This window comes from Bufo bufo, chromosome 5 (assembly GCF_905171765.1).
Source record: "Bufo bufo chromosome 5, aBufBuf1.1, whole genome shotgun sequence".
In the NCBI taxonomy this organism is placed as follows: Eukaryota; Metazoa; Chordata; class Amphibia; order Anura; family Bufonidae; genus Bufo; species Bufo bufo.
In genome coordinates this window covers 178,372,458-178,393,172 of record NC_053393.1, presented here as the reverse complement: position 1 = coordinate 178,393,172, position 20,715 = coordinate 178,372,458, and the positions used below count along the sequence as shown (strand labels likewise).

Genomic DNA, 20,715 nt, shown 5'->3' with positions numbered 1-20,715 from the left:
GAACATAACTATATTAGGGCTATCTCACTGCCTGCCGCTGCGATTTAGAAAACTTTTAATAATATGCTAATTAGCCTCCAGGAGCAGAGGGGACGTTGCCCCTGCTCCTAGAGGCGCCGTTCTCCCACCTCTGGTCACGTCCTGCTACACTAGATTGACAGGGGCAGGCATCGTTGGTCTCCTACTTCCGGCCCTGTCTGCAGTGTAAATCTCTCGCTGTTCAGTATTCGGCGTAGGCGCAGTGAGGAAGCTCGCAGCCGGCAAGCGCCCTCCACTCACTGCGCCGAATACTGAATGGCGCGAGATTTACACTGCAGACAGGGCCGGAAGTAGGAGACCAACGATGCCTGCCCCTGTCAATCTAGTGTAGCAGGGCGTGGCCAGAGGTGGGAGAACGGAGCCTCTAGGAGCAGGAGCAACGTCCCCTCTGCTCCTGGAGGCTAATTAGCATATTATTAAAAGTTAGTTTTTTCTAAATCACAGCGGCAGGCAGTGAGATAGCCCTAATATAGTTATGTTCAGCTGACATTAGCACATCGCTAATGTCAGCCAGCTTAATACCCATTTTCCAGGTGACAGAAACCCTTTAACCCGATTGTCTCCATCTTCAAATTTTTTTAGGCTATACTCTTATTCAACCTTTTCAAGTTTATTACTACTCTGTTTGGATTTCGAACTAAAAATACCGGAGAATAAAAACCTGTTCCCTCCAGATCTTTGGGTACCGGAATTATGACTTGTTTTTGGAGCAGCAATAATATCACCGATTCCAGAGCCTTCTGTTTTTCTAGTCGACTCAAAGGCTTGTTGGTGGTATACAAACTCTAGCTTGTAACCTTCTCTTATGGTATTTCTTACCTAAGGGAAGGTAAAAAGGTTTTCCCAGGCTGAGGCAAATCTTTTTAATCTGCCTCCTACCTGAAATATGGCGTCATTGTGAAGAGTTTGCAGTGGTTTCTGGGGTGAACAAAAAACCTCATGTTTCCTCTTAAGGATTACCATCTTCCAGAGATGCCTTTCTTCCTCTGATCTGGTCCTTTTTGGCTCCGAAAGGACCATCTCTGTTGGAAAAATTTTGAGTCTTTAGAGAAGCCTTTCTTCCTGTCTGATGCCTTCTCCAAAATGTCGTCTAAAGGCTGAACCAAACAACTTATCCCCCTCACACAGAATGGAGCACAGACGACCATTCGAGGTAGCATTCGCGGACCAGGATCTGAGCCATACAGCTCTACGAGTGGCATTTGATAAGGCAGAAGACCTAGCCAAGAGCCTTACTATGATAATGATCTGGAGGCACAGGTAGCCGCTATACTAGGCCTCAGCATAGCTGCGTTTGTCTCCCATGCCCGCTTGAAAAGACCCTCACATTTCTTATCCATTGGATCCTTTAAGAGGCCCATGTCCTCAAAAGGTTAAGAAGTCTTTTTTTTATATGCGAGCAACTGGAGAGTCGATCTTAGGAACTTCATCCCAAGAGGATGAGTCTAATTCTGCAAAGGGGTATTTTCTTTTAAAAAAGGCATTTGGAATTTTATTTTGCCTTTCTGGATTCTTCCATTCTTTAGCGATCAACATTTTAATGTTGATATGGATGGGGAAGACTTTCCTTTTCTTTTCGCCCAATCCTTGAAACATTTTATCCTGAACTGATTGAGATTCCTTTACGTCCTCAATGTTCATAGTAGCTCTTATTGTTTTTAATAATTTTTCCATATCTTTGGGAATACAAAAAGGCTGCCCTGATTCGTCCTTAGAAGATTCGGACTCTGCCTGAGAAAATATTTTGCCCTCAGAGTCTGGATCACATGGGAATTCCGCTATCTGTTATCTCTGTGAGGTTGACTGTTAGAGGAGGAACTGGTGGTTATATTGCGTCTATCACCGTGTTTACTTCCTCCTTGATCATATTTCTTATGGATTCTAGGAAGGATGGTGAATCTTCAGTTACTACTTATTTGTACACCTAGGACAGACGGCAGGGATTTTTTGCACATTGCAGATTGTCTCCGCGCCGAATCTCCGCTAGAGGTCTTTATAGGGCACGGAGGCCAGCACCATAAAGTAAGATACATTTTTGGGCTGAATTAAAAACTAAGAATTTTAAAATGAAGGCCAGCACCAATACCAGTGGGAGAGAAACAATATAATTGTGCTCCCTCTTCCCCCAAATAGAGGTTATGTGAGACAACTGTTAGGAGGAGGCTTACCGGGCTCTGAACGGCAGAAGGATCCACAGGTCTGCGGGACATATCAGGAACTTCTAAGGGAGCGGACATGCTGCAATTGCAGGAAACAGTCTACTGCACTCCCGACACTCCTCCGATATCCACCAGGTCTCTGACGTCATGTGCTGGCAGAAGTGACGCGCTGAGACCTGGTAAAGCGGAACTCTGCCCAGAAGTTCCGGTACCGTCACCGGGGAAGCGGATGCCCAGGGACGCCTTCACTGAAAGGCTTAAAGGGTTTCTATCACTTCGTATGACATAATTAGCTGTCAGACACTAGCGATCTGCTAGTGTCTGCTCTGGCCAACCATCCTACTATAATCACTTGTGGGGCAGCGGTTTTGCTAAAAAACTAACTTTTATAAATATGCTAATGAGCCTCTAGGTGCTATGTGGGCGTCATTAGCACCTAGAGGCTCCGTCTACCTTCATACACAGCCGCCGCCCAGCGCATCCCTCCAGCCCGCCCATGTCCTCCTCCGTGTGACGCTGCGGACGAGTTCTCGCGCATGCGCCGTGCGCGGCTGTATTCGGCGCATTTGAGATCTCAGCTCGGAGCGGTCAGACATTCAATGCGCATGCGCGGCTGTATTCGGCGCATGCGCATTGAATGTCTGACCGCTCCGAGCTGAGATCTCAAATGCGCCGAATACAGCCGCGCACGGCGCATGCGCGAGAACTCGTCCGCAGCGTCACACGGAGGAGGACATGGGCGGGCTGGAGGGATGCGCTGGGCGGCGGCTGTGTATGAAGGTAGACGGAGCCTCTAGGTGCTAATGACGCCCACATAGCACCTAGAGGCTCATTAGCATATTTATAAAAGTTAGTTTTTTAGCAAAACCGCTGCCCCACAAGTGATTATAGTAGGATGGTTGGCCAGAGCAGACACTAGCAGATCGCTAGTGTCTGACAGCTAATTATGTCATACGAAGTGATAGAAACCCTTTAAGCCAAAGGATCGGGACAGAGGCAAAAGGCCATCTTCAATCACCGTTCCCTGCACAGACCCTCCCGAATGGGGCCAACTGACAGGCCATGTGAAACGTGACTTGTACTCCCGACACTGCAGGAGAGGCTTTCACGTGATCCCTTGAGGACAGGAAAAACAACAACAACAACAACAACAACAACAACAACAACAACAACAACAACAACAACTGAAGGAGGTAAAGGGAGGGGGGCCTTTTAAACGTGAGCTTCTACATTGTACTGTCCTGGGGAGGCGGGGACACCCTCCTGTCAGTGCCGTTGTGGAGGCGCTGGAGAAAAGAAAAAGTACATAATATTATCTCTCATAAATAACACTGAAAACTTCGTTAAAAGGGGTTATCCAACAAGAAAAATAGTCTACATTTTCAAACCAGTACCTGGACCTGAATAGTTATGTAATTGCATGTCATTAAATAACTCCCACTGAATTATTCAATAAAATGTATCTGTATAGCGCTACTTGCTGTTTGTTCTTTTCCTTATTTCTCTGCCACCTCTCGGAGGTGGATGCAAATGCCAAGTTCTATCCTTTAACTGGCAGCAGCTGTATCTACTATTAGAAGCTGTGACATTTACAAAGAAAGAGCTGCAGAAGAAAGGACATCGCCTGAGAGGCCAAGCCCCTTGAGCCACCAGGCTGAAGAAAATCTAGCAGAGAAATTGAAGCAGTGAATGGGGAGATCTCAGGATCCATGTTAGGTACAAGGCTGGCTCTAGCTTTGTTAGATTGAGACTGCCATGTAGTATATAATGTCAGATTTTCATTTTTTACATAAAAGAGGTAGTCTGGTGGTGTCAAGTTGTCACCTATCCACAGGATAGGGGATAAATACATCAGTGAGACCTACTACTGGGACCCAGACCACAATCAAGGGGAACCCCGTACTCCGTGGATTCCCCTGAACTTCAAGCCAAGTACAGCATTCTGCCATCTTCAGAACTCCAATAGAAATTAATGGAGCGGCTACATGCATGCCTGACACACCACGCCGTTCAATTCAGGAGACTCCATGGGGCATGAGGTCCCTGTTCTCGGTGGGGGTCTCAGTGGCAGGACCCCTACCGAACTAGTAGTTGTAACGTCACATAACCGCAATACCCCAATACCCCATTAATCATGGGATGACTTAAATCCAGAAAAGAAAAAAAAAAAAGCAGATGGCGCTGGACAATTTATTGAAAAACTTTTTGATTACTTGCAATTACAAAAGTAAATCAGATCCCAGTGCTGGTTTGAAAAATTTCATTTCATTTGCAAAGGAGGATGTACATGATCACCCTCGCTCCTTCAGGTATGGCGCCGGGGCCAGCAGAGTAGGCACCCATAAGCAGAGTAGGCAACCGCGTAGAGCGCACTCTGCCTGGGGGCACCGGCCGCCGCCTGCACCCAGTCATCCATCTGACATAATCTCCTTCTGTTCCTGTACTTGCCGGCCGGATGCGCTCCGATGAGTGCGAGCATGAGTTTGTTCACTTCGGGCAGAGAGAGCGGCACGCAGCTGACACACAGCTATGAGACCCTGGTGTATTTAAATCTCATTTAGGCTTTCTTTCAAAGTTTCTCCTAGGATTTGAACTCACGACCTTTCACATCAGAGGCAAGGCATTTACCCTCACAGCTATGAAAGCTGTATTACCAGTTCCTTAAAAAAAAAAAAAAAAAAAATATAAGACTTCTACTAACTTTGATACCTAGTGTACATCCATACACATGTCAGCTGCCCCAACACACCCAGCTCTGCTACATCCATACACAGTGTACTGGGGCAGCTGTCATGTGTATGGATGTACACTAAGTATCAAAGTTATCTACAGTAGAAGTCATATATATATATATATATATATATTTTTTTTTTTTTTTTAAGTAACAGTCTATACAGCTCTCATAGCTGTGAGGGTAAATGCATTGCCTCTGATGTGAAAGGTTGCGAGTTAGAATCCCAGGAGAAACTTTTCTGAAAGTGATTTTTTTTTTTTTTTAAATACCGGACTGTTACTTTACTGCCACGGGGGAGGGGGGGGGGCTATTGGCGCCATGATACTGGCACATGGAGGGGGGAGGAGAGAGTCACTTGATACTGGAACATTAGGGGGCAGGGGGAGAGGATGGCACTATGATATTAGCACATGGGGGGGGGGGCAAGAAATGGACATGAATCATGAGGGGCAGAAATGTGAAATGATGGGGGGGGGGGAAGGCGTAAAATGTACATTTGCTTCTGTTGACAAAAATCCTTGCACCGGCCCTGACTTCGGGCGCGCAATCCCGCGAGACCAGTGACCTCCAGAGGTGGGTCTCGCGGGATCACGCGCCAAAGACACATGATCTTGGCAAGAGCCAAGGCAATGTGGACCTGGAGCACAGCGAGGAGCAGAACCTGGTGAGCACCCCCTGGCAACCGCACTCTGACAACCTGCACTAGGGTGTCAGAGGCTGCAGGACAGTGACTGGTAGCAGGGTGGCACACACTTGTGTATAGGGGTCAGGGCACACCTGCTGCTTGACTAGGGGCCATAGATTCTGACTGGCACAGGGTGCCCAGCAGTGGCACATGGAGCCTAATAGGTGGCACAGACTGTCTAAAGGGCTATGAATGGTACAGGGTGCGGGACAGTGCCAGACTGGCAGAGGGCACAAGGCAGCATACTGATTTATGTTGCCCTGGTGGCACAGGATTTCAGACAGTGGCTGAATGGCGCCTGGCAGTGAATATGTGGCACTGCTAGTGTTTGGTGTGCCAACCTGCTGAACAGCGCAGAGTGATTGGCATCACTGGGATGGTACTAGGTGGCAGACAATGGCTGGATATTATATATATATATATATATATATATATATACACATATATACATATACACACACACACACACACACACACACACACACGACCATAGTCAGACTGGCACAGGGTACATAACGATAGACTGGCACAGGGTACACGACCATAGTTAAATGTTGCATGCAATAGGTGGCTGAAAAAAGGGTGTGGTCAATGAGCGGAGTCAAGGGGCGGCAAAATTAGCTTTTGCCTAGGGTGGCAAAAATCCTTGCACCAGCCCTGCGGAGGGCTCTCTGGTTTGGCAACCCAATTACTTCTGAAGTTGCATGTCTGTTGAGGCTCCTATCCTGGTTTTGGCTCACAATCGCTGATAGAAATCACTGACCAAAACACGGATGTGTGGGCTGAAACCCCTTCCATCAACCCATGGCAGTCTCGACAACTTAAACATTTCATGGCCACACTCCCTCCGGCGACTACATATATTCGGGTCAAGACAGAATTTGAGTCTCTTTGTGACCAATCTGGAGTGACGAGACGTACCCTCTCCCGAACATACAACCTGCTACTCACTCCTCCTGACCAGCCCCCTCCCAACTTTGTCTCCCAATGGGAAACTGACCTGGATATCACACTTTCCCCGGATCAACGGTTGAGACTATATGAATGCATTCACAAAACATCTATTGCCAGCAATGTTCAAGAAGCTGGATTTAAACTTATGTCCCGTTGGTATAGGGTCCCTACTAGACTTAACTCCATTTTCCCATCAATCTCGCCTTTATGTTGGCGATGCGGTTCCGAAAGAGGCACTATATTACACACATTCTGGTCCTGTCCTCAGCTTACGAGTTTTTGGGATTCTGTGTGGGTGATTACGTCTAAGTTCACCTCTTATACCCTCCCTAAGACGCCTGCTTTTTTTCCTGCTCCAGTGCGAGATTCCTCTTTCCTCCTATAACAAATCTGTGATAAGGCATTTGGTAAATGCAGCAAGAGCTTGCATCCCGTGCTTATGGAGGTAACCATCTGCTCCCTCTGTAACAATGTGGATCAACAAAATCCAGGAGATCATGAGAATGGAAGATCTCACCTCTTCACTGAGACACACTGAAAAGAGGTTCACTAAAACCTGGAGTCATTGGATGACCTTCCATGACTCCGCAGAATGCAGAGCGCTCTTAACACCTGAGTGAGAGTGAGGTTTTATGCTTTCTACCCCTTATCCTCCTTCCCCCCCCTTTTTTTTTTGTATTATTTTCCTTTCTTTCCTTGTCTTCTTTTCCTTAAGTCGTCAGTATATGTTTCAGTTTCTTCAATATTGTTCCACATTCTAATGTGGGGTGCCCCCTTAGGGCACTATACTTATTTGCCTTGCCGATTGTCACCTATTGTATTTTTGCTCTGTTTATTGGGCTATGTTCTATATATGCCTCATGACTCGTCATACTTTGAATTATTGAAAAATTGAAAAATCCTAAATAAAGAATTTACAAAAAAAAAAACACGGATGTGTGAATGAGGCTTAAAAAGGGGTTCTCTCGCTTCAGTAAGTTGCATTTATCATGTAGAGAAAGTTAATACAAGCAACTTACTAAATGTACTGTGATTGACCATATTGATTCCTTTGCTGGCTGGATTCATTTTTCCATCACATTAGAACTACGAACTGCTGGAAACAGCAAGTTGTGCTATTCTAACACCTCCCAGAAAAATCTTAGGATATAGGCATTTTTCTTTTAATGTGTGTAAATCCAAAAAATGTTTTGTGGATGGGCTGGATTAATCTATATATATTTTTCATGGGGCATCCCCTTTATTTTAACCCCTTCCCGCATCCTCACGTACATGTACGTGAGCGAATGTGGCTCCTTGCCTCATCCCCACATGCATGTACGTGATGGGATCGAGCGGGTGCAGGAGCTGCACCCGACTGATTCACAGCACGGGCCCGGCTGTTACTGATAAGCCAGGCCCCTGTGGTGATGCCGGCAGATTAACCCTTTAACATGTGGCGGTGTCAGCGCTGACCATGGCAAATGCGGGGTATACAGAGGGAGGGGACTCGCTCCGACTCCATGCCCCCCCGCGCTGCGCTGGCAAGGAGTCGATGGTTGCCATGGCAGCCCCGATACCTTACACAGGCATCAGAGCTGCCAGCCTACGGAAGCCCAGGAGACGCTGAATTGAAACAGGGATCAAACCCTGAAAAGATGAAGTACCACAGTGGGAAAATTATTAAAAAAAGTAAAATAAAGCGAAAAAAAAAGTGTTTTATTAATAATAATAATAATAATAATAATAATAAAATAAAAAGTACAAAAAAGGCATTTTTTCTCTTTCCATTGGACTAAGGGGCCCATAAAATACCTAGGAATACAGATACCAAGGGACCTAGAGGACCTATACAAATGCAACTATATACCCCTTCAAAGAGACATTACACAACTGCTGCAGAAATATAACTTGCCCTCCCTGTCGTGGATGGGAAGAAAGAATGTCCTTAAGGCCTCATGCACACAACCGTATTTTGTTTCCGTGTCAGTTTCGTGTTTTTTTTTTTGCGGATAGGGTACGGACCCATTCATTTCAATGGGTCCGCAAAAAACGCAAACAGTATGTCCGTTCCGTTGCCCTGCAAAAAAATAAATAGTGCATGTCCTATTTTTTTCTAGTTTGCGGACAAGGATAGGCATTACTACGATTGATCCGCAGATGGACCTCAAAACACATATGGTCGTGTGCATGTAGCCCAAAGCATATGTCTTACCCAAGATCCTATCGTTATTACAAATGACACAAATACATTTGCCCAAAAAAAAAAATTCTTCCTTGATAACAGGAGGATGTTCTCCAGGTTTCTGTGGAATGGAAGGAGACCCTGAATCTCACAATATCCTGGCTAGGCATAAGGAAAAGGGAGGTCTGGGAGTCCCAGACACAGCCAGATATTACCAAGCAATACAACTGAATAGATGGCTAGAGTTAGTAGACCCCAAAAGACAAAATCAGACTATGCGAACACAGCGTAGGTTCATCACTCCAAAGCAACTTATGGCTGCCAGACAAATACAAACAAAAGCAAAGACTTAGACCCCATATTGAAGGGGATACGAGAGACCTGGAGAGTTGAGCAAAGACCTGGCCCCTGTTCCATCCCCCCTTATGGTGGCAAGTCTCATCCCAGATCTATTAGTGCACACCGGAGATAACATACCTGAGGTCTGGGCATCCTCATCACTCGCCAGAGTTGGTGAATTAACTCCTGATATAGAATCCCCAAAAATAGACAAGATACCCAATCAAATAAAACAATCCTCAGGTTTCTTCCTAATAAGAACACATGTTAGAGCTGTGTGCGGTGATGTGAAAGAGCGATATACTTTTCGGAGACCTCTGACAGACTTCGAGAAGCTAGAACCATCACCACTACCCAAACAAAGGAAAATCTTAGCGCTCTACCCCTCGGTGGGAGGTTGGGGCGAGACACAAAAACCATCATACCTACGAGAATGGGAAAGCGCTAAATATAGTTCTTACAGAACTGGAAACCAAAAAAAACTCCTGGAATCCTTGCATGGTTTCTCATCATGTGTACGACTCCAGGTAAACCATTTCAAATTGCTCTCCAGGTAGTACAGAACCACCTAGTTCCTCTTTAAAACAGGGCTATCTCCTGACCAGCGGTGCTGGAGATGTGGAGGAGTAGGCTCGCTATCCCACATTTGGTGGACATGCCCCTTAATTACATCATACTGGGAGGGGATAAATGCAGGATAAAAAATAAAATATAAAAAAGTGTAACAGCTCCCGACTTCAAGATCACAATAGAAATGGATGTCCTTTCCAAACCAGCCAGCCATTACCTCCCATCAAAGCGAAACCTAGTAACGCACCTTATCTCAGCTGCCAAAGCCATCATACCGCTACACTGGCCCACCCTCAGTACAAGAATGGAAATGCGAAAGTGAAACAGATATGCCAATTTGAAGAAATGACAAGCTGGATCAATAGGAGCCACAATAGAATTCTAAAAATATGGCAACCTTTGAAGTCTTTGGAAGACAGCAGGGCTTAAACTAAAACGCAGGGTGGGTCGATCGCAGGCACCACTGGCAGTGGGATTCAAAGCACAGTCTAACCATCCCCCCCCCCCCCCCCCCCCGCAACTTCTTCCCACGTGCCTTTGACCTCTTTCTTTTCTTTATACCCGCCCCCCCCCCCCCCCCCATTTTATTTTGTTTAGTTGCTATTTTTGATACTCCACTGCTATGCATCTCACTGTGAATTCTCACTGTGAATAGAGAAGACCATATTTGTGGATTATATCCTGGTTTGTTTATATAGCTGATCTTATATACAATATGTGATGATTGTTGTAGTTCTTTTTTGTAACACCAGTCATCATGCATTTGTATGAAAATCTGAAAACAAAGAATAAAAAGGCATTTTGTCACCTTACATCACAAAAAGTTTAATACCAAGCGATCAAAAAGTCATATACACTCCAAAATTGTACCAATACAACAGTCATCTCATCCCGCAAAAAACGATACCGTACATACGACAGTCGCCCCAAAAAATAAATAAAACTATGGCTTTCAGAATATGGAGACCGTAAAAAAAAAAAAAAAAAAATTTTAAAAAATGCTTTATTACGTAAAACTGAAACAAAAAAAAATTTGTCATATTTGGTATTGTCGCGTCCATAATCTGCTGTATAAAAATACCGCATGATCTAACCTGTCAGATGAACATTGTAGATAACAAAATAAAAAAACTGTGGCAAAACAGCTATTTTTTTTGTTACCCTGCCTCACAAAAAGTGTAATAGAGCAACCAAAAATCATATGTACCCTAAAATAGAACCAACATAACTGTCACCTTATCCCGTAGTTTCCAAAATGAGGTAATTTTCTACTATAGGGGTGCATCAGGGGGTCTTCAAATGTGACATGGCTCTCCAAAAACCATATGGCATTCCTTTCCTTCTGCGCCCTGCTTTGTGCCCGTACAGCAGTGTTTCTTTAAACTACAGAATCAGTGTAATAAATATTGAGTTTTGTTTGGCTGTTAACCTTTTGCTTTGTTACTGGAAAAAAAATGATTAAATTAGAAAAATTTGCCAAAAAAGTGAAATTCAGAAATTTCAGCTCCATTTTCCTTTAACCTCTTAGGGACATATGACGTACCGGTACGTCATGTGTATTTCCGATACACATGCCGCGCAGTGATGGGAACTGGGTGCCTGCTGAAATCAATCGGCAGGCACCCTGGGACAATGCGAGGGGGGTCCTGTCACCACCCCCCGTATCGGCGATCGCCGCAAACCACAGGTCAATTCAGACCTGCGGTTTGCGGAGTTTCCGGGTGGTTCGGGGGGCGAGTGCAGTGGCTATCGGGTCGCCGGGCTGCTGTGACGGGGACCCGATAGCAGGGAAGACAGCGCAATGCCTTCCTTAGGCATTGGGGCTGCCTTCCTGTCAAGAGCCTGTGAGATCCAGCCCCCTGAATCTCACAGGCAGGAAGCTGTACGAGTAATACACACTATTACTCATACAGCCAATGCATTCCAATACAGAAGTATTGGAATACATTGTAAAGAGGATTAGACCCCCAAAAGTTGAAGACCCAAAAGTGGGACAAAAAATAAATAAAAAATATTGAAATAGTAGGTATCGCCGCGTCGGTATCGACCAGCTCTATAAACATATCACATGACCTAACCCCCTCAGATGAACAACGTAAAAAATAAAAAAAACTGTGCTAAACTATTTGTCACCTTACATCACTAGAAGTACAACAGCAAGTGATCAAAATGCCCACCAAAATAGTACCTAACAGTCACCTCATCCCACAAAAAAAACGAGTCCCTACCTAAGACAATCACCCAAAAAATAAAATGACTGGCTCAGAATATGGAGACACTAAAACAGCATTCTTTTTGTTTTAAACATCACAAAAAGTGTAATAGCAAGCGATCAAAAAGTCATATGCACCCCAAAATTGTGCCAGTCATCTCATCCTGAAAAAAAAATTATCCCCTACACAAGACACTCGCCCAAAAAATAAATAAAAACGATAGCTTTCAGAATGTGGAGACACTAAACAATCATTTAAAAAAAAAAAAAAAAAAAAGCTTTATGTAAATCAAACAAAAAAAAGTAGCCATATTTGGTATTGTCGCATCCGTGACAACCTGCTCTATAAAAATATCACATGATCTAACCTGTCAGATGAATGTTGTATATAACAAAAAATTAAAATGGTGCCTAAACAGCTATTTCTTGTTACCTTGCCTCACAAAAAGTGTAATAGAGCAACCAAAAATCATATGTACCCTAAAATAGTACCAACAAAACTGCCACCCTATCCCGTAGTTTCTAAAATGGGGTCACTTTTTTGGAGTTTCTACTCCAGGGGTGCATCATGGTGGCTTCAAATGGGACATGGTGTCAAAAAACAAGTCCAGCAAAATCGGCCGTCCAAAAACCGTATGGCACTCCTTTCCTGCTGTGCCCGTACAGCAGTTTACGACCACATATGGGGTGTTTCCGTAAACTACAGAATCAGAGCCATAACCCTTGCTTTGTAAAATTATTAAAATGGAAAATCTGTCAAAAAGGCGAAATTTTGAAATTTTCTCTATTTTCCATTAATTCTTTTGGAACACCCTAAGGGTTAACAGTTTGTAAAATCAGTTTTGAATACCTTGAGAAGTGTAGTTTCTAAAATGGGGTCACTTTTTTGGAGGTATTACTGTATTATAAAAGTAGAGAAACTGAAAATTTGGAAACTTGCAAATTTTTTAAAATTTTAGGTAAATTTTGTATTTTTTTTATAAATAAAAAAGATTTTTTTTTACTCAATTTTACCACGGTCATGAAGTACAATATGTGACGAGTAAACAACCTCATAATGGCCTGGATAAGTAAAAGCATTTAAAGTTAGTACATGTCACATTTGCTAAAAAAAAAAGCCTGGTCCTGAAGGTAAAAACTAGCTTGGTCTTGAAGGGGTTAAAAGCAGAGACCTTTAGAACTTTACAAGTCAACTGATGTGAATTTAACCCCTAAAAAGCACATTTTACAGTGGTACTGTGTTTCTTGTTGGTTTGTATTTTTTAAGTATTCACTATACAAGAGATTGATATTTTATCCCCCACAACAACATTGTCTTACCATGTAGGAAGATCTCTTTGTATCTTGAATTTCTTGCCCCTCAATAGCGCCACGTTGCATTCCTGGTGGCATGAGCCTTTTAAAGTAGGCCTCTAACTGTTCATCATCAAAAAATTCTTCATCATCCAGCTCATCTGTTAAAATCAGATAAGTCAGTTCCTGCATATGCATGATCACAAGGATGGGTCTACAGGTATGCATTTCAATGTTAAAAAATGGTAACTCTGCTCTACAACAGATAATGATGCGATCCCGTGTGCAATATGCTATCATGACTCAGCAGTCTAAGGCTACGTCCACATCTGTTATGGTATCCAGTAGTCTGCTCTGGTGGAGAATCAGATTACCATAATTGCTACATCCAGCATAGCTGGACGAATAAAGCCCCATTCGCTTTAATGGGATCCATGGGGTTTCTTCTGCCATTACATACTACTGGAATACCGTAACAGATGTGGAAGTAGCCTTATAGCAACGGGAGTAGGATCGCATAATTACCATTTCTCGTAGAACAGAGTACAATCAAATCAATGGTCAGCAAGAAGGGGAAAAAATAAATGAAAAAATAAACCATAATAAATAAATAATAAATAAAAACAAAAACAATAAAAATAAAATTAATAATACTAATACTACTACAATTACCTGATGAGCTGCCATCCAAGCTTGCAATAGATACTAATTTTTCATCTTCTAAGAAACTTGCTGCAGATGAACTTAACTCCACATCTGGTAATCTTTGCTTTTCTCTCTCTGTACCTTTAAATAAACTTGATCCAGTGAAAACCTGAAAGTAGATTAAACTGAACACTAGTTACCAACGTAATGGGAAAATCAGACACTGACATGTGTGGAAAATGTACAGGCTGTAGAGAAGTGTGGGCACACAGTGAATATATTTACCGTATCTTTTTTGTTTTGTGAAAGCAGATCACGTAAAAAATCTAAAAAGGAAAAAAAAAAATAATAATTAAAGGGACAAAAGTCAGAACCACACTCATACATGCATACACACTACATGCATAGAAACAAGAGCTTTACATACCATTTCTTTGACTGTAAAGTGGATCTTCTTGAAATTTATGATCTGTCAGTTCAGCTTTCTGAGTTTTAATATTGCTGGCCTCAATAAACGCATTCAAGTCTCCTCTATCGAAAATGGAAAAGATTAATTTCTCAACATGCAACATAATATGCAGAGGAAATTAAGACTAGAGGCATAATTCACACATTCAGTTTCGATGATCAGACCCAACATTCAATCACCACTTCACCATCTCAGATAAATGACGACAACAGTCAACACAATGTTTATATAGAGGACCGCTAATGTTACCATTGCTTCCCCAGGTACTTTTGTTTTGTTTTATTCGGTCCCCGATTCTGGTGACTACACTGACTGACTCTCCTACAGTATTAGTTGTGCCCTGAGGTCCCCTCTAATCGAGGTTAGGAACCAACTAGCTTTATATATGCGCCATGACAGAACACATGCCTTACAACATACGGTAAGGATGAGCTCAGTTATTGTGGATCAAAACCAGTAGTGAAACCTACAAAGAGATCAGGGACAGTGAAAAGATATTCACCTGTTCTGTGTTTTTGACCAGCACCTAACTTTGGCTCACAATAACAGATGGAAATAACTGAGCAAATAACTGAAGTGTCAACTGAGCCCAGCCCTTTTCTTCTGAAAACGGAGAACGTTTATATTAGCTTTGCACACCAAAGAAGATATTGAACTTAGAGTAACGCCACCTAAATTTACATAATGGTACCTAAAAGCAGATACTCGTGGCAGATTGGGGGCCTTGAAGGTTTCCTGAAGGAAATTAGGATGGCTGTCCATGTTTGGTAGGCAAGATTCATTATGATCCAATTCGGGGTAGTAGAACAGATCTAGAGTTAGGAGGATGGCAAGATAGATAGCGTTTCGACCAACGGGATATGGCAGAAGACTGCTAACAAAAAGGTATTAGAAAAGCAAATAAAACTAATCACCACATACAGCATTTATTCAGGTTTCTCACTAAATCTAGACAAATCGTAGGCGATGCTCCTGAGAGGAATGTCAGTCCTAATTACCCTGTGAAATGGGTGACTACCTCTCCCAAATATCTGGGGGTTATTGATCACTAAAAATTTTACATTAAAGGGAACCTGTCACTGGGATTTTGTGTATAGAGCTGAGGACATGGGTTGCTAGATGGCCGCTAGCACATCTGCAATATCCAGTCCCCATAGCTCTGTGTGCTTTTATTGTGTAAAAAAAACGATTTGATACATATGCAAATTACTCTGAGATGAGTCCTGTACGTGAGATGAGTCAGGGACAGGACTCATCTCAGGTTAATTTGCATGTTTCAAATTTTTTTTTTTTTACACAAAAGCACACAGAGCTATGGGGACTGGGTATTGCGGATGTGCTAGCGGCCATCTAGCAACCCATGTCCTCCGCTCTATACATCAAATCCCGGTGACAGGTTCCCTTTAAGCACCACCTTTAACAACTTACCACCCCAATACAACCCTGGAACAGTTTTACCCTTTCCTTCTCAGATAGGGGAGAACTAATGAAAATGGCTGCCTTCCCGAAACGACTTTATGTAGGCCCTAAAGATGAAGTGTATCAACTAAACTCAATGGTGGCTTAAATTTTCAGGAGCTCAGATTATACCGTAGCAAACCTACTAAGTGTACTGTGGGATTAGAGAGGAATCCTCTTCCTTAACTACCTTTTGTGGGTAACCCAAGTTTTCACCAAAGCCAACGCAATGGAATAAGATGTATTCGCGATGTAATAACTCCTTCCTACACTCAGACACTATTATTCTCAGAAGGCATTTTGAAGTTTTCCCTTTCCTTTAACATGCTGTTCTACTACTTGCAAGCATCCAGTTACAACCATAAAATTATCTGACATATCAACCCCCAGGAGAGGGAAGACCTTGTGATATATCTCATGCTCACAACAAAAACCAAGAAAACGGGTCAAATTTCCCAATACTATATAACTTTATTAGGACCCTTTGGTCTATTCCAAGCAGACACAAAGCATGGTGACTTGGTTACAATCCCAGCTTCATCTACCAAAAGATATAGGTGCCTCTTTATAAAGCACATCACTACATCCAGGCGTATTGGGATATAGCAATTAGGATTGCTCATAAATCTTATATTGCTCCACACCGTAATAACCTTATGTGGTGGATATCTACATTTGCATGTCTGAAAAAATTAAGCCCTAGATGCAATTCTCCCTTCCTTAAGCTTTTTCTACAAAAATTAACATTAGTTACTTTTGAAGAGTAGCGTTAATCCAGTGCATGCGGAACACTAAAGTTTCAAGCCCTCATCACTTTGAGGGATCCCTTCATGCAAATCCTTCCATCAAGAACCAAGCAAAAACTGTGGGATTGTTTTCAGTACACTACTAGGTACAGGCCGGTGCCTCAGATCCCCTACAGTCATTACCATTTTGTGTGTCTTCAACTGTAATGTAGGAGTCTTGACTGGCAGCACTGACTAGAGGTGGATCACCATGCCACAGAATGTTACCACCCCAGCCCCTTCCATATCAAATATATATCTTAAAAGGGAACGAGTCAACAGAAAATGACCTTGTTTAAATCAAGATTTTATGTTTAACATTTTTAAAGAATTTGCGATGTTATTTTAGTTTTCCATGACAATAACAAACTATAAATTTCTGCAGTTTTCACACTGGCTACTAAATCTAATAGGCTCCACTTCTTGGTCTGTACAGATCACTTTACTGCAGACACCCGCTTATCTATATACAGATTGATATCATTACAGGCAGGATTAGAATGATGGATAAGACAGGGCCCACCATTCCTAGGTTACTGTGAAATCTTATCGATTCCTTCATTGTACAATGATCTCTGCACAGGTCACAGAGCATGCCTAAAACTCTACCATAGAAGTCAATGAAATCCCCTCCTGACCATTGTGGCTATGGCCTATGGGCGTGCCATAAAGCAATTTTGTTAATGTGGAATCTGATTAGTTGCTATGGGCAACTAAGACCGTTAGCCTTCAAATCAGTTCTGATAAATGACCCCCATCGTGTCCAAGTAGTGGAGAGAAAACTGGATTTTTTTTTACTTACCATAAAATCCTTGCATTGGGGGACACAGCACCATGGGTATATGCCCAGCTGCCACTAGAGGCCCAGCTGGCCTCAGATAAGCACCTCCAAGCTTTTCCCTAAAAGCCTACCATCCAGGAAAGGGTGATATTAGAGATATTAACACCTTTTTGAAGGCGGCATCCGCGGCCCAGGCACGAAGCCAAAACAGTGCAGCGGATGGCCACAGAGCTGGCAGACTCCCTGCCAGAGCAGCGTGCCAATTCCAAGAAGGCATCACAAAAAGGTACCGGGATGCCTGGAGAAGATGAGAAGCTAGGAGATGGTGCTCCCCCTGAATAGAATCCAGGGATAAGGACCGAACAAGCTGTTTGGCCCATACCACACAGACCGTAGCCACCCATAACACAGCAAAGGTGGGACGGATAGCGGAACCCAGTGCGACAAATGCAGACTTGGACAAGAAGATAGACTCATTGTCTAACAGATCAGACAAGGAGGCTGCGTCGGCCAAAGGAAGGGTGGTAGCCTTAGCAAGTTGGGCCACTTGTGGGTCTACCTGAGGGCCAGCCCACATACTAATGGATTCCTCGGAAAAGGGAAAGAGGACGTCCGAGCTCTTGGCGGGCTGAAGATGCCTATCCGGATGACGCCACTCCTTGGCCAGGAGTGCGTCCAGATCTGCATGGTTAGGGAAAACCAAAGCGGGGCGTCGGAAAGATATGGATTCCTGAACCGAAGAGGAGGGGGTCTTCCTGCATGTGGAGAGCATCCCTAACTGCCCCGATGAGATCCTGCATGGCCGCAGACAGTGTTGTGCTCTGCTCCGATCTGGAATCAGAGTCAGAGGTGTCCCCGAGGCAGCAGAAGGTGTAGCAGGGGAGGATTTGTCACCAGCCACAGACATGTCCTGGGAGTGACCCGTGGATGAGCGGGACATAGTTGTGACAACCCGAGGTCGTTTGCAAGACCTGGTGTCTGAACGGCAGGCACTGGTCACAAACAGGCTCAGGTTGACCGCATGGCAACTTTTTATTACAACGGGCGCATGAATAAAACATGGCGACCCCGAGGGGAGGCTGGGGATGGGATTCTTCTCTGATAGATCACCAAAAAATGAAGCCTGTTTAGGCTAATAAACTCACTTGTCCTGGATATTAAAACTTAACTTTTACTATCTCCATTTAAAAGTACTCCTAAGTATAAGTGAATGTGAGCTATAAAGAAAGGGTTAAAACTAACTAATGCTCTGTCATTGGCGCATGCGCACGGGAGCCAGAAGACAGTCTTAAAATTAATTCAAGTTCCTGCGCAGTCGCATTTCAGCGAACTAGTGCTTGTAGAAGGTAAGTCCCGGCGCAGGTTTCGGGCACGCAGCCGACACATGAGAACACACCCTCCTCCCGGATGACAGTGTTACGAGTCACGGTTACCCATCGTCTGCCTATTGGCAGGGCTGTTCTCATCATACCCATACCTTCCTTTTCCCTGCAACCATTGGCTCTCCCGCCTGCTGTTAAGGTGGAGATAGCCTTTATAAGATTCAGGGGCAGCGTCTTCCCTCAAGTCTGTCCGTTACCCCTGATGAAGCCAGATTAGCTGGCGAAACATGTCGGGGGACAGTTTAGAGTTTTAAATTCTGATGCTTGTAGTAGTTCTGGTAATGAGTGCAACATAATACTAGTGGAGTATACACAAGAGTGAACATTGGTTCCCACATAGAACCAGCCATAGTACCATATAGGATAGTATTGCACTAATAAGTGAATACAGCGTTCAAGTGTGTGTCAGCGTGGGGAGTGCTCCCCCGGCCGACATTACAATTACAGGGAACTTTTTGCAGAACTGACAGAGCATTAGTTAGTTTTAACCCTTTCTTTATAGCTCACATTCACTTATACTTAGGAGTACTTTTAAGTGAAGATCGTAAAAGTTTTAATATCCGGGACAAGTGAGGGTATAAGGGCCCTTTCACACTTGCGTTGTCCGGATCCGGCGTGTACTCCATTTGCCGGAATTACACGCCGGATCCGGAAAAACGCAAGTGAACTGAAAGCATTTGAAGACGGATCCGTCTTCAAAATGCGTTCAGTGTTACTATGGCACCCAGGATGCTATTAAAGTCCTGGCTGCCATAGTAGTAGTGGGGAGCGGGGGAGCAGTATACTTACCGTCCGTGCGGCTCCCGGGGCGCTCCAGAATGACGTCAGAGCGCCCCATGCGCATGGATGACGTGATCCATGCGACACGTCATCCATGAGCGTGGGGCGCCCTGACGTCACTCTGGAGTGCCCGGGGAGCCGCACGGACAGTAAGTATACTTCCCCCCGCTCCCCACTACACTTTACCATGGCTGCCAGGACTTTAGCGTCCCGGCAGCCATGGTAACCATTCAGAAAAAGCTAAACGTCGGATCCTGCAATGCGCCGAAACGACGTTTAGCTTAAGGCCGGATCCGGATTAATGCCTTTCAATGGGCATTAATTCCGGATCCGGCCTTGCGGCAAGTGTTCAGGATTTTTGGCCGGAGCAAAAAGCGCAGCATGCTGCGGTATTTTCTCCGGCCCAAAAACGTTCCGTTCCGGAACTGAAGACATCCTGAACGGATTTCTCTCCATTCAGAATGCATTAGGATAAAACTGATCCGGATTCTTCCGGCATAGAGCCCCGACGACGGAACTCTATGCCGGAAGAAAAGAACGCAAGTGTGAAAGAGCCCTTAGCCTAAACAGGCTTTAAAGAAACACTTCCTGGATAGGGTCATACATATTTATTGTGTGGTTCTTCTCTGATAGAGGACATGAGGACTGGTTGGGAGCCTGTAAAAAATAAAAAGAGCTGCAGCAGTCGCAGGAGTGTGCCAGGAAGGCTGCAGGGATATCTGGAGAGCGTCCCTGAGGAGTGCTGACAAGATTGAGGCCCAGAATAAAAGCAATAAGTAGGCGAAAAACTCTGCCCACAGCAAAAGTCTACCCTAAATTGGGATAGGAGGGGGAAAAAGACCCCCTCCCAAGAGAAGAGGGGAGGGGCGGGAAGGAAGAAGCCTAGGCGAAGAAAAAGCCAGGGCCTCGATTAATGTCGCAGCCGGTAAAGGAGCACCGTCGGCGGAGAGGAACTGCGGGCCCTCCGATACAGGGGAGAAAAAAATAAATAAAAAATGGTGAGGGGGCTCCTGGCAAGAAAAGTATGTGAACCCTTTGGAATGATATGGATTTCTGCACAAATTGGTCATAAATGTGATCTGATCTTCATCTAAGTCACAACAATAGACAATCACAGTCTGCTTAAACTAATAACACACAAAGAATTAAATGTTACCATGTTTTTAATAAACACACCATGTAAACATTCAGTGGAAGTGGAAAAGTATGTGAACCCTTGGATTTAATAACTGGTTGAACCTCTTTTGGCAGCAATAACTTCAACCA

The 20,715-nt window shown here is 44.0% G+C and overlaps 1 protein-coding gene across 2 annotated transcripts in view; it reads right to left on the bottom strand.

The window, feature by feature from the left end:
* CEP192 (centrosomal protein 192) overlaps positions 1-20,715 on the bottom strand; it is a 184,635-nt gene that overhangs the window by 144,028 nt on the left and 19,892 nt on the right. For both annotated transcript variants that reach the window (XM_040432242.1, XM_040432243.1), the window contains exons 4-7: positions 14,222-14,325; positions 14,080-14,120; positions 13,822-13,963; positions 13,177-13,310 (exon numbers count right to left, since the gene is read on the bottom strand). In XM_040432242.1, the coding sequence (XP_040288176.1) occupies positions 13,177-13,310; positions 13,822-13,963; positions 14,080-14,120; positions 14,222-14,325 (421 nt within the window). The remainder of the gene's footprint in view (positions 1-13,176; positions 13,311-13,821; positions 13,964-14,079; positions 14,121-14,221; positions 14,326-20,715) is intronic.